Source organism: Theropithecus gelada, chromosome 10 (assembly GCF_003255815.1).
Source record: "Theropithecus gelada isolate Dixy chromosome 10, Tgel_1.0, whole genome shotgun sequence".
Taxonomy (NCBI): Eukaryota; Metazoa; Chordata; class Mammalia; order Primates; family Cercopithecidae; genus Theropithecus; species Theropithecus gelada.
This window is the reverse complement of record NC_037678.1, coordinates 76531648-76544958: the sequence shown is the minus strand read 5'-3', so window position 1 is coordinate 76544958 and position 13311 is coordinate 76531648. Positions and strand designations below refer to the sequence as shown.

At 44.2% G+C, this 13311-nt stretch overlaps 1 protein-coding gene across 1 annotated transcript in view; it reads right to left on the bottom strand.

Annotated features, from left to right (window-relative positions):
* CDS2 (CDP-diacylglycerol synthase 2) overlaps positions 1-13311 on the bottom strand; it is a 69338-nt gene that overhangs the window by 10002 nt on the left and 46025 nt on the right. Inside the window, exons 3-10 of the mRNA XM_025399128.1 lie at positions 13059-13155; positions 11310-11407; positions 9133-9272; positions 5621-5679; positions 4919-5001; positions 2965-3052; positions 2083-2151; positions 1104-1256 (exon numbers count right to left, since the gene is read on the bottom strand). Of these exons, the coding sequence (XP_025254913.1) occupies positions 1104-1256; positions 2083-2151; positions 2965-3052; positions 4919-5001; positions 5621-5679; positions 9133-9272; positions 11310-11407; positions 13059-13155 (787 nt within the window). The remainder of the gene's footprint in view (positions 1-1103; positions 1257-2082; positions 2152-2964; positions 3053-4918; positions 5002-5620; positions 5680-9132; positions 9273-11309; positions 11408-13058; positions 13156-13311) is intronic.

Genomic DNA, 13311 nt, shown 5'->3' with positions numbered 1-13311 from the left:
TATCCTTGGTAACAATTACTGTCAGTCATTTTTCTTTTTTTCTTTTTTTTTTTTTTTGAGACAGTCTCACTCTGTTGCCCAGTCTGGAGTGCAGTGGTGCGATCTCGGCTCACTGCATCCTCCGCCTCCTGGGTTCAAGCAACTCAACCTCCCGAGTAGCTGGGACTACAGGCACACGCCACCACGCCCAGCTAATTTTTTGTATTTTTAGTAGAGACGGGGTTTCGCCATGTTACCCAGGCTGGTCTGGAACTCCTGACCTCAAGAGATCCACCTGCCTCAGCCTTCCAAAGTGCTGGGATTTCAGGTGTGAGCCACCATGCCTAGCCTCAGTCATTTTCTTTAAAGTGATAGGCTCACTTCATTTCTTTTCAAGAAAAATGTCTGCCAAATACCCAAGTCTGAAAAATTATAATTTGTTGGTTCTTTCCAAGTAAAATTTACTTTCTTTTCTAGAAAAAAGCAGCTAATTCAGTTCACAAGTCAAACAACTGCACACCTGCTTTCCCTTTAGGCAAGCACTGTACTGCAGTACTTAGCAGAAATGTTTTACACATACTTTCCATTTCAGTAGAGTATTAAAAAGGTGTGTATACAAAGGTCAAGATTTAACAAAATTAGTAACTTTACTATTTCATAGACATTCATTAGAAGAACTGGCCTGTTGTACTGTGAGTGTGTGGCATTAGGAACCCACTGCCTTAACTCACGTGAAGGCATCAGCAGTTTTAACCACTGTTGCTTTTGCGCCGTATCACAGCAAATGTCAACACAATGAAAAAGGCAAATAATGTCACAGTCTAATTATAAAAGAGTTGTGACCTCACAGACCCCCCACACTACCCCTGCAACTAAAAGGATCCCACAGCCTTCCAGGGATCCACAGAACACACTTTGAGAACCACTGGTCTAAACGATCTGACACTGGGGGAAACATCTTCTGCCCATACCCTGACTGGGTGTGAGCAATTCTCCCTCATCCTGGGGCTTACAGCTTTGGGAAGGAGGAAGCTAGCTTTTTTTGGAAGGCAGGTGGTGGAGGGGGATTTCTCTTTGTAGCCACTGCCCACAGAGGCCGCTGACCCCCTGTGAGTGGCACATACCCAGCCAATGACTGACTGGATCACCCCAGGAATGTTGTACTCCTGCAGGCGAAACAGGTCCGAGGGCTCACAGTCCACAGTGAAGCTGTTGGTGTCGTTGTTGTACTCCACAGGGCAGACGAAGCATCTGTACCCGGACATCACATAGGACAGCTGAGAAGGAATAACAGAGAGACTGGCAAGGAGGTAAGTTCCAGCCATACAGCCTAGACACGGGCACCTGGTTTGGCCATGTTCCTCAGGGTGCCCAGTACCCTGCTAACTGCAAGCTATGTGCTCAGTGGTTCATGTTTTACCATACATATTTTACCTCAATTTAAAAAAAAAGAGGCTCATGACCCATCAAGGTTACACATAGGCACCCAAACACCTAGGCCCCGAAAGAATCTGGGAAAACCTGAAGGGACTGGGTCAAAAAACTATAGGAAGACTCTCCCCATTTGGGGAGCTAGGACCACTTTCCTCGGAATCTCTGAACTCAGTGATAACTGGACAGAGGCCGTGGGGGAAGGGGCACAGTGAGAGTCAGACCTCAGGAGGAACAAGGCTGGAAAGCAACAAAGCTGGGCAGGGAGCATGAGGGGCAGTCAGACAGCGCTGAAGAAGGAGGACTGGCCCAGGGGTCAGAAGCACCCACCTCTGGGCAAGGCACATGTAGGAGAAAAGCTGTGTATCTCATCTTCCCTTGGGTGCCCTCACCCTGACCTTGGAACATCAAATGCTTGACAAGAAGGCTACCTGCTGATGTCACCGTGCCTGGGCGTGAGAGGGCACAGAAGGTGCTCTCCAACTGCTAGCACCCTGCCTGAAAGCTGGTGGATGGCTGGCATGGCCAGTGGCCCTCTTCAGGGCAAGGTTGCCATTCAGCAGGACAGAGTCCTGGTCTCCAAAGACACTCTCTAGCTCTGGACAGGCCTTGAAAGGTGGTGTGAGACCTCTGTCCACCCAATCCCTCACACAGCTAGAAGCCACCACCTACCAGAAGGCCAAACACCACAGTAGCAAAGAAGCCCCCAATGAAGCCTTCCCAGGTCTTCTTCGGGGACAGCTGTGGACAGAGAGCAAGTTCTTAGCAAAGGATGTTTTGATAACTACAGTTTTGGGAACAATAAGTACTTGTTAAGAACCTTTCTTTCATAAAACCCCATTCTCTTAACCATATCACCTTCCAAAGCTCCCCCAAATATGGTTTCCTTGTTCCCGACCTTATACCCTCCCCTTTGGTTCCCTTTCTGTTTCAATCAGTCATTCGAATAGTTTTATATTAGAAAACTATATACTAATTAAATGACTACACTCAAATCCAGATCGAAGTCCCAAAAAATGTGTCCCAAAAAGAAGATTATATAAATCTGTAAAAATATTTTCCTTTCTTCTTTTTTCAAGACATGATCTTGCCCTGTCAGTCAGGCTGGAGTGTAGTGGCACTATCACAGCTCCCTGAAGCCTCAACCTCCTGGGCTCAAGAGATCCTCCCATCTCAACCTCCCAAGGAGCTGGGACTACAGGTGCATGCCATCACCATGCCCAGCTAATTTTTAAATATTTTAGTAAAGACACGGCCTATGTTCCCCAGGCTGGTTTTGAACAACCTGGCCTCAAGCAATCCTCCTACCTCAGCATCCCAAAGTGCTAGGATTACAGGCATGAGCCACCATGCCCAGCCTATTTTCTTTATTATCTTTTTTTTTTTTTTAATCAGTTGTCAGTGTTTTCCTTTGGCCTTTCTCCAGGATGACATGAAGACATGGTCACAATACAACACAGGAAGCTTTCTTCTGTCTGCCAGGCTGATCTACTCACATTGAGAGCACCACCCTCCTGCTCACAGTGGTATTTCACATTAGGGTAATCCATTTACCTTGATAAGTGGGGTCCGACCAAAGAAAAAGCCAAACATATAGGCCATGATGTCATTACAGATCACACAAGATATGGGGACAATGAACCTAGAAATGAACCAAAGTAAGGATCAACTCAACCAAGGTGACAGTGCCTCAAGAGTCACTGAGGCCATTCTTCAAGAGTCACAAAACAGTGCCATTCTTAAATTCCAGTACCAAAATCGCCCATAAAATTCTGATAACCCACTAAGGAGTAAGTTAAAAACATAAAAATACCAAAAAAGTCATACCTAGCACCTGACACAAAGTACACATTCAAGTGTTTACTGAATGACTACTGAATAAGTGGAGATTGCAAACTAAAAGGTCATCTGTCCTTTTTTCATGATAAAGAAATATACATAAACAATGATAGAAATTTAATTTTAAAAGGAACAAAAAGTTTTCCTTCTTTCCCCCATCCCTATCTCCATTCCCAAAAATAACCACTTCTAATCGTTTCTCATTTTTATTTTTTTAGTGGTTACCTCCCCGATTCTAAATAATATGCTTTAATGTCTAATTACTGACTTTTTTTGCTGTTTATTACTAGCTCTAGTAGGCCCTACCTTTCCCTCGGACTGTATTGAGCATGAAACCCCAACACGCACAGCTAGATTTCCTCTCTGCCCATCCCCTGCTGTTCCAGTCATCCTCACTATGAAAGAGGTGGTTTCCACACTTGCACTCTCTCTCTCCTCACTCTTCCATGCTGACACTTTTTAAAAAGTTCTTTGATTACTGTATTTTGTTTTGTTTTGTTTTTTTGAGACAGAGTTTCTCTCTGTTGCCCAGGCTGGAGTGCAGTGGCACAATCTCGGCTCACTGCAATCTCCACCCCCAGATTAAGTGATTCTCCTGCCTCAGCCTCCCGAATAGCTGGGATTACAGGCGCCTGCCACCATGCCCAGATAATTTTTTGTATTTTTAGTAGAAACGGGGGTTTCACTATGTTGGCCAGGCTGGTCTTCAACTCCTGACCTCATGAAATTTAATTGTAAAAGGAACAAAAAGTTTTCCTTCTTTCCCCCATCCCTATCTCCATTCCCAAAAATAACCACTTCTAATCATTTCTAATTTTTATTTTTCTAGTGGTTACCTCCCCAATTCTAAATAATATGCTTTAATTATTTAATATTTAATTATTTAATATCCAGCCTCCCAAAGTGCTGGATTACAGGCATGAGCCACCGCACCCGGCCTTTTACCTTTTCACTAAGATCACCTAGCTGCTTCGGTTGGCCAGTGGTTTCTATCAATGCTGACAGATGAAACCACTGCATTTTTGGAATAAAATCCACTCAGTATTTGCATATTATTCCCTTGACACACTGCCAGATTCTATTTGCTAATATTTTATTTAGAATGATTTATCTACAATCGCAGCAGAAATGGGTTTATCATTCCTGCTTCTCTCTCCTCATCAGCTTTAGTATAAAGGTTAGATAAAACTCAGCTGTTAACCCATTTGGTCCTGTTTCTTTTTCCAGATATGGAATCTTACATAATTTTCAAAGCTCATTTAAAGTTACCGATCTATTCACGTTTTCTTCTTCATGACTTTTAGTACACATTTTGCCAAGAAATCATGAATATTTCCTCTAGGTTTTCAAATCTGTTGCCATACATGTTGCATTGTCTTTGCGTCTTTAAATATTCCCGTACCTGTTAGTCTAGAACAGTGGTTCTCAGAGCATGGGTCCTGTCCAGCAATATCAGCACCACCCAGAAATGTACTAGAAATTCAAATTCTCAAGCCTACCCCAGATCTAATGAATCAAAAACTCAGGGGTGGGGCTCAGCAATCTGTGTTGTAAGGAGCCCTGCAGAGGATTCTGATGTGGCTCAAGGTGACAGCTACTGGCTTAGAGGGTATCTGTACATGAGAAACATTCACAAAATAAAAGGGAAAATCCATCTCCCAACTCTCACCAGATCATTCCTTCAAATAGGTTGTGGATAACAAGATGTGACTGTGTTACAACAATCAGCAGCGTCACATGGGTCCAGCCAAACTGCAAAAAAAGAAAAATAAACACTACTTACCAGTTTACCTTGAAAGTAACTTCAAAGAACAATCAGTACCAAATAGAAAATTGCTGAGAAACAGGTAGGAAAAATATCTGCTTTTGTATCTGACTTATTGAAAGTGAACAGGTAAGATCAGGCTTCTGAGAGTAACACTTTGTCCCCCACAGCCCACTAGTGAGTGAGCTCTCCCAAGCTCTGAAAGCCTGGGTATTTTTCATTTTCTTAGTAGTTATTGAACACCTGGAGCACTCACAGAGGAGCTGTTCTCTAGTGAGTCAGGGAATAAGCGGTAGCAAGTGATGTACCAGACAGGACATCTGCGGGCAATGTCTGAAGCTTTAGCTTGTGCTTTCTCTGGAACCCACTTCAGAGTCCTAGTGGAAAGGCTGCTTAAAGTGTAAGTTAAATAACAGTGACTGGGTCTAAGTCAATGTAGAGTCGTTAAACCTAAATGGGCATTCTTCCTTCACGCTCTAGATCCTTACAGACCAGACCATGTTCCTGAGTTTTGATTTGTCACAGAAAGCATGAAAGGCTTGTTGAGTTCCTGGAAAACTTTATTTAAATCAAGAATTCTGACACACACACACGCATTTCCTTTACCATGTAGAACTGCAGTCGATAATGCTTCTTGACCAGACTCAGTACAAACATGCAGAATCCTAGTTTGAGGTGGGAGGAGAAAAGAAAAATGAATTATGTTCTGCATTTATCTTTGCCCTTCTTTAGCTATGTTAAGTAGTTCTTTGGCTGATTTATTCCCAGCAGCTAACCAGTGCACAATGTCAAAGCCCAGGGGAGGAAAACAGTATCCAGATAAACAGTCACAAGGAAAAAATAACTCCTCCAAAACAGTAAAAGGAAGGCAATATTTTATAGTCATGCAGACCACACTAAACTTAGAACATGGTTCATCAGATAGGAATGTTTATTCCTAGAACAGGGACCAGCAAACAGGGGTCAGGCCAGCTGCTTGTTTTTATTAATAAAGTTTTATTCAAACACAGTTATGTCCATTTGTTTACATATTGTCTATGGCTGCTTTCAAGCTACAACTCAACAGAACTGAGTACAGTCATGCTCTGAACAACAAGGTTCTGGTCAACAACAGACCACATATACAACAATGATTCCCTAAGATTATAATACCCATTAGATTGTAATACCATAAGATTTACTAATTACCATATAGTACCTTTTATATGTTTAGATACACAAATACTTACCATTGTGATATAATTGACTACAGTATTTATTTGGTAAAGTAACATGCTGTACAGGTTTCTACTCTAAGAGAAATAGACTACACATTATAGCCTAGGTGTATAGGAGGCTATATCATCTAGGTCTGTGTAAGTTCACTCTACGATGTTTGCACAATGACAAAATCACAACAATGCATTTCCCAGAACGTAGCCTCATTAAGCGACGCATGGCTGTAATTGCCAGAAAGACCCTATGATCCCCAAAGCCTAAAATATTAACTGTTTGGAACTTTAATAAAAAGTTTGCAGGCTGCTGTGCCTACAGAGTAGCAATTCTTTTATTCCTTTACTTTCTTAATAGACTTGCTTTCACTTTACTCCATAGACTCGCCCCAAACTCTTTCTTGTATGAGATCCAAGAACACTCTCTCGGGGTCTGGGTCTGGACCCCTCTCTGGTAACATCTGTCTGGTGAACCCCAAAGGGACAATACTGAGGAGACCTCCCCCAACCCAAAGGAAATAGACTGCAGCACTGATTGGCTGACTTTTTTTTTTTCCTGCAATTTAAACTGCTTGTTCCTGTGAACCAACCAGTGATCTCTGGCTGCAGCTCAGAAGAAACAAGAGGGACTGGTGATATAAAAATCTGAATCAGTATTCTAATTCTGGGAACATATTGCAATCAGCTACCAACGCTGTATCAGCTTGGTTCCAACAATTACCCAGTTCATGGAAAGTCTTCTTTAGTTTACTTGGGATAGTTTTGCTTATTTTGCTTTACTGATATGGAATATATTGCTGTTGTACTATTTGTGTAGGAATGCAGGATAAGCTTACTCAATGTTCTCTTAAACGCTTACAAAATCTTGCAGATATCACTTTGTGTCCCAGTTGTGAATGGCCCTCACCATACTGACACTTTCTGACTGAGCTCCTCTCTATCCTGAATACGAGAGACCTCGATAGGTAGGCAGGAATATCATTGCCCCTAATCAGCCTGAAGAAGTTACAGAGGATGGATCTTCATCCCTCTGCAACCCTTAGGATTAAGGGTTCTCTTATAAAAGTGATGGGGGAAATGTCAGAGGCATTTGAACTAGAGTAACTCCATCTTGAATAGGAGCTGGGTAAAATCAGGCTGAGACCTACGGGGTCTGCATTCCCAGACCGTTAGGCATTCTAAGTCACAGGATGAGACAGGAGGTCGCACAAGATACAGGTCATAAAGACCTTGCTGAGAAAACAGTTTGCAGTAAAGAAGCCAGCCAAAACCCTCCAAAATCAATATGGCAAAGAGAATGACCTCTGATCGTCCTCATTGCTACACTCCAATCAGTGCCATGGCAGTTTACAAATGCCATGGCAATGTCAGGAAGTTACCCTATATGATCTAAAAAAGGGAGACATGAATAATCTACCCTTTGTTTAGCATATAATCAAAAAATAACCATAAAAATGGGCAACCAGCAGCCCTTGGGGCTGCTCTGCCTATGGGGTAGCCATTCTTTTATTCCTTTACTTTCTTAATAAACTTGCTTCCTCTTAAAAAAAAAAAAAAAAAAAAAAAAAAGGTTTGCCAACACCCGTCCTAGTATTCACAGGGCTGGGAGAAGAGGGATCCACATGGTATAGGGTCAAGACCACCTTTTTATCTCTCTCACAGTGACCTAGATGGTAGCAAAACATGTCTGCAGACCCCTTCTCCAGGAAGGAAAGGAACCTTTACCCATAAATATGCAGAGCCCCTCAAAAGCAGTCCTGCCCAGAAATAAGTATGTCGCTGTTCCAGACCCCTGACCTCCCACTGTGGAAGGCTGCTTTCGGCGTCTGCAGCATACTCTCTGAATATCCTCAATGGCAGCAGACCCCTTCGCAGATTTTATATTTTAATAGTCAGGTGTCATTCACAGAAGTATTGCTATCAAGCTGATCAAAAATAGGTCAGACTGACGTTGCGGACAGAAGAAATTTTTCTATACTTCAAACTAGCTTTGAAGGCAGCTATGAAAAATTATCAGCATTATTAGAATTAGTACGTGGCCTCAGCTGAGTTTATATTAATATAACGCTTTAATGTTTGTGAAGTTTTAAAGTATTTGATTTAATCCAGAGTAACCCTGCAGTTTTAGCTCTAGATTACAAAACAGCTGAGACTCAGAAACATTAGGTTCCTAGCTCCCTCTGAGGTTGCAGTCTTTTTAAGCCTAAATCCAGTAAAATTTCCACCATGCTACAATGTCACCCAAGGCGGTCTCCTAAAACGATTCCCCTAAAGATGGTAAGTTCCTAGATGATTTTTGTTTCAGTCCTACTGCAGAATCTTTGCCAACAGGAGAGTCAAGACAGGACCATGCTGTGCTGTTCCTCAATGGTGGCTGAAACACAGGGGCAGGTGGCACAGGCTACAGTCCCGCCCCCACACTCCGTTTCTCTTAAAAGAGCTCCTACAAGGGCAGGCGTGTGGCTCACACCTGTAATCCCAGCACTTTGGGAGGCTGAGGCGGGCCAATAAGTTAAGCTCAGGAGTTCGAGACCAGCCTGGCCAGCATGGCAATAGCCTGTCTCTACTGAAAATATAAAAATTAGCTGGGCATGGTAGCGTGCACCTGTAGTCCCAGCTACTTTGGGACCTGAGGTGGGAGGATCACTTGAACTCGGGAGGTAGAGGTTGCAGTGAGCTGAGATCATGCCACTGCACTCCAGCCTGGGTGACAGAGTGAGACCCTGTCTCAAAAAAAAAAAAGGAAAGACCTGCTACAGCCTGACATAAAGCATCAGCTCTGCTCCCCTGCATGGTCAGAGTTAATGTCACAAAACTGTACACTAACCAAGAAATTCCCCAATTCCTACTTGACAGACATACAAAAACAATACAGACACAAGAAGTGGTGAACTGCTTAATGCATACCTATTAGATAGAGAGTAAAGGAAATGAACCGGTGGTATTTACTGAGAATTCGCAAAGGCTCTTCTCTCTGGACCAGGGTGAAGAAGTAATCCGTCACTGTCTCACCATAGAAGAAATAGTTTACACACAGGAGAAAGTACCTGTAAATGAAGACAGGTCATTGCCGCGGGGAGCACCCTTGCCTTTACAGCAAGGCAGTCAGACATCCCAGAGGAGGGGACAGAGGGCAGCAGAATACCCTCCACCCTTGAGCCCCCCAGCACAGCTCACAGAGGGACAGGCAGACCACAGTTTCCTGCTCTCTGGTGACACCACAGGTGAGAAATTTATCTAGAAACAGACAGCAGCTTTCATTCACTCTCCATTTCTCCCAAACTTGAGACTCCATTTTTGCCCCTTTTGTAGCATTCCCATACCTAACTGAGGGATCCTTGAACCATACGACCTTCAAAAACACGCCTCATCCTGCTTCCCCAGTCTCGTTTCCACTCTTCCCAACAGGAACTCCTTCACTGCTATCACAATGGTTTCTTCCAGCTATGCCGCCTGTCTGCTGTTCTCCTGCCTTCTTCCTGCTCCTGACATTCTCTTTGCATCTCCATTTTTTCACTCCTTGCTCAAATGCCATTTTATTCATAAAACTTTGCATGACCTAACATGACATCTGCCTCCCCTGCATTTATTTCTATAGCAGGTAATATGTGATTATCTGACTAAGCAATTCATGATGCATCTCCGTCTCTGAAGCCTGGCTCTGACACAGACCTTCCGCTAGCGTTAACTCTTCACTTGCGTATCCTCTCTCCTCAACTGGCGTTCGTGAGAAGAGAAGCCATCCCTTGCAGCCTCCACAGTACTGCCGAGTATGGGACCGTGCAGCCACCACTGCAAACCCCCAGCAAGGATCCTGAGACAGAGAAGAAAGTGGAGAGCTTTTCTTTCCCATTCTTTTTTTAAAATTATGAAGTACAAAAACTTCATATTTCGTTTCTTTTCTGTTACATGGAAAAAGCTTTCTTTGTAAAGTGACCACAGCCAGGAGTCAGGCCTTCTGAGTATGTTAACAAAACGCAAAACACTGCTTTCCAGCTAAAGAACAGCCGCAACAGGGACCTGCATCTTAAGCCACGAGGCAATCACAGTTCCATCTGGAGGCCGGGAGGCAGCCCATGCTGTTGGGTGACAGGAAACACCTCAGGAAGTGGATGCCCAGCCTACATCTGAGCACATCGGCTTCCTTGACGGTGACCAGGTTGCTGGGGCAAAAACCACTACTCTCCAGCCGGCTAAGTCATGGCCTCAACCCCTGTATCCCCCACACAGTGGGGTGAGAAGGTCCACATTTGCCCCAGGTCTTCTCAGCATTGTGCAGTGCTCTGCTCAAAAGTCACCACCTGAGAATACTACAGCCAATAAAGCAGAGAGTTTCAGATCAGAAAGGGGTCTCAGACATGTACTACAGGTTTTTCTTTCGTTTTTGCTTTAAGAAAGCTGAGTCCTAAGAAACAGAGAAAGCCAACTTTCCCAGCAGAGCCCAGATTCCATGCATTCAGTCTCACTCCTGTCCACTCTGGCACTCAAAACACCTCTGATGAGGTAGGGCTCAAACACCAGTCTGGAAACCACAAAGTCTCAACCATCTGTCTTAGATATAAGAAAACCAAGTTCCAGGGATAACAAGCAAAGCCGGCAGCAGAACCTAACAACTTCCAGACAACTCTAGTGGGATGCTGAGATATGACAGCATGAAAAATATACTGATCTAGAAAAACGGGATCATCATGCAGAGTTTAAGGAATCCAAATACCGAGGCAAACACAGTCACAGAATGCAGCCCATCTGGTTTCTTCTCAGGAAGAGTCCAGACTTCAAGTAACTATTAAAGACTAATCCAAGGCCAACCACACAGTCTGGCCTATGAAATACTCAGGTCTCAAAGGCACTGTGCAAGTCTGCAGCAATCACCTCCTTTTTTCTGCTAACATTCTCTTACCCATTTCTTTACTCGTTGCTCAAATGCCATTTTCTTCATAAAACTTTGCATGACCTAACATGATATCTGCCTCCCCAGCATTTATTTCTATAGCAAGTAATAGAAATACCCACCATCACTGTAAATACCTGCCAAAAAGCACATCATCCAAATTCTAAGGGCCTCTGTTAGGCGGAGAGCTTACCAGCTGAGGGTCCTGAACCAGGGCAGATCATAGGAGTGGTAGACGTTGTAGCCAATAGTGATTATCTCGTGGAAACACTTAATCTGAACACACATCACCTGCGGGACACAAAACATTCACTGACACCCCAATTCTTATGATTTTTGGAAATGGAAACCAATAGGTCATGAGCCTTCCAGAAAATCCATTGTACTTTTTTTTTTTTTTTTTTTTTTTTGAGACGGAGTCTTGCTCTGTGCCCCAGGCTGGAGTGCAGTGGCGCGATCTCGGCTCACTGCAAGCTCCGCCCCCCCGGGTTCACGCCATTCTCCTGCCTCAGCCTCCCGAGTAGCTGGGACTACAGGCGCCCACCACCTCGCCCGGCTAATTTTCTTGTATTTTTAGTAGAGACGGGGTTTCACCCTGTTAGCCAGGATGGTCTCGATCTCCTGACCTCGTGATCCGCCCGTCTCGGCCTCCCAAAGTGCTGGGATTACAGGCTTGAGCCACCGCGCCCGGCCAAATCCATTGTACTTAAGAAAAATATTAGGCTTCTAATGGTTCTGCTTGCCTCCTCTTCCTTCCTCTCTCACACCATCCCACAGAGCAATGCAGCCCTCTGTGTAACAGGGAGTAGATCCAATTTTCCACTCACAATAAAATACACACCCTGATGTTTCAATTAACTTTTTTATTTTTTAAGACAGGGTTTCACCATATTGCCCAGGCTGGTCTTAAACTCCTGGGCTCAAGCAATCCACCTGCCTCAGCGTCCTAAAGTGCTAGGATTACAGGCGTGGGCCACTGCACCCAGCCAAAAAGACTTTTTTTTAAAGTAGAGACAAGGTCTCACCTTCTTTCCCAGGCTGGTCTTGAACTCCTGGGCAATCTTCCCTACTTGGCCTCTCAAAGTGCTGGGATTACAGGTGTGAGCCACCATGCCCGGCCCTCAATTAACTTTCTATTCTAGAACCTCCTTTTTAACTTTTTATTCTAGAACCTCCGAGGATTCAACCAATCCATTCTCCTTTTGACTTTGAGTACTTTAAAAGTCTCATCTGCTTTGCTCACATGCAGCTGATGGTCACCTGACCCTGTCCAGGACAGTGGGAAGACAGAGAGAGCAGCTCTGTGGACTGGGATTTCTTAATAAAAGCTCTACACTCAGGAGGGAGGCCCCATGAAAACAAGAAACAAAACCAGGAGTCACATAGAGACATGGCTAGGGTAAAATTTTACAGAGTTGGAATAATAAAGTCGGTTGTTTGTTTTGAGACAGAGTCTCACTCTGTTGCCCAGGCTGGAGGGCAGTGGTGTGATCTTAGCTCACTACAACCTCTGCCTCCTCGGTTCAAGCGATTCTCCTGCCTCAGCCTCCTGAGTAGCTTGGATTACAGGTGGCTGCCACCACACATGGCTAATTTTTGTATTTTTAGTGGAGACAGGGTTTCGCCCTGTTGGTCAGGCTGGTCTCGAACTCCTGACCCTGTGATCCGCCCGCCTCAGCCTACCAAAGTGCTGGGATTACAGGCGATAAAGTCAGTTTTTTAAATGAAGATACATCTTCCACCACATACAACTAGCCTACATCAATGGCCCTCCAGGTGGCTACTGAAAAGTGGAAAGTCACAGATGTTCTATGGCAGATGTTTTCTGAGCAGCCTGGACCCCTGTCAGTTCCCCCAACCAACCCAATACCTGGCACTTAAGACAACCAGGCCTGCAGCAAAAACTGAAAGGGAAACTAAAATAGTATGAAATGGCACTTACGATTATCATTAAAACCATTGGTCCCAGGTAAATGATGATGAAGAAAAATGCAATCATGGCCAAAGTCAGGATGCCTCTCACCCACCAGTTCTTCCATCTATGTCAGAGTAGGGGAAGGAGAAAACACCAGTTAAAAACACCAATGCACAAACTCAAGGGACATGAATCTTTCTGAGATTTGAGGGCCGTGAGCTCAGTCCTTTCCAGATTCACCTTGACGGAAGCACCAGTCACATGCTGGCAGGAGCAGGGC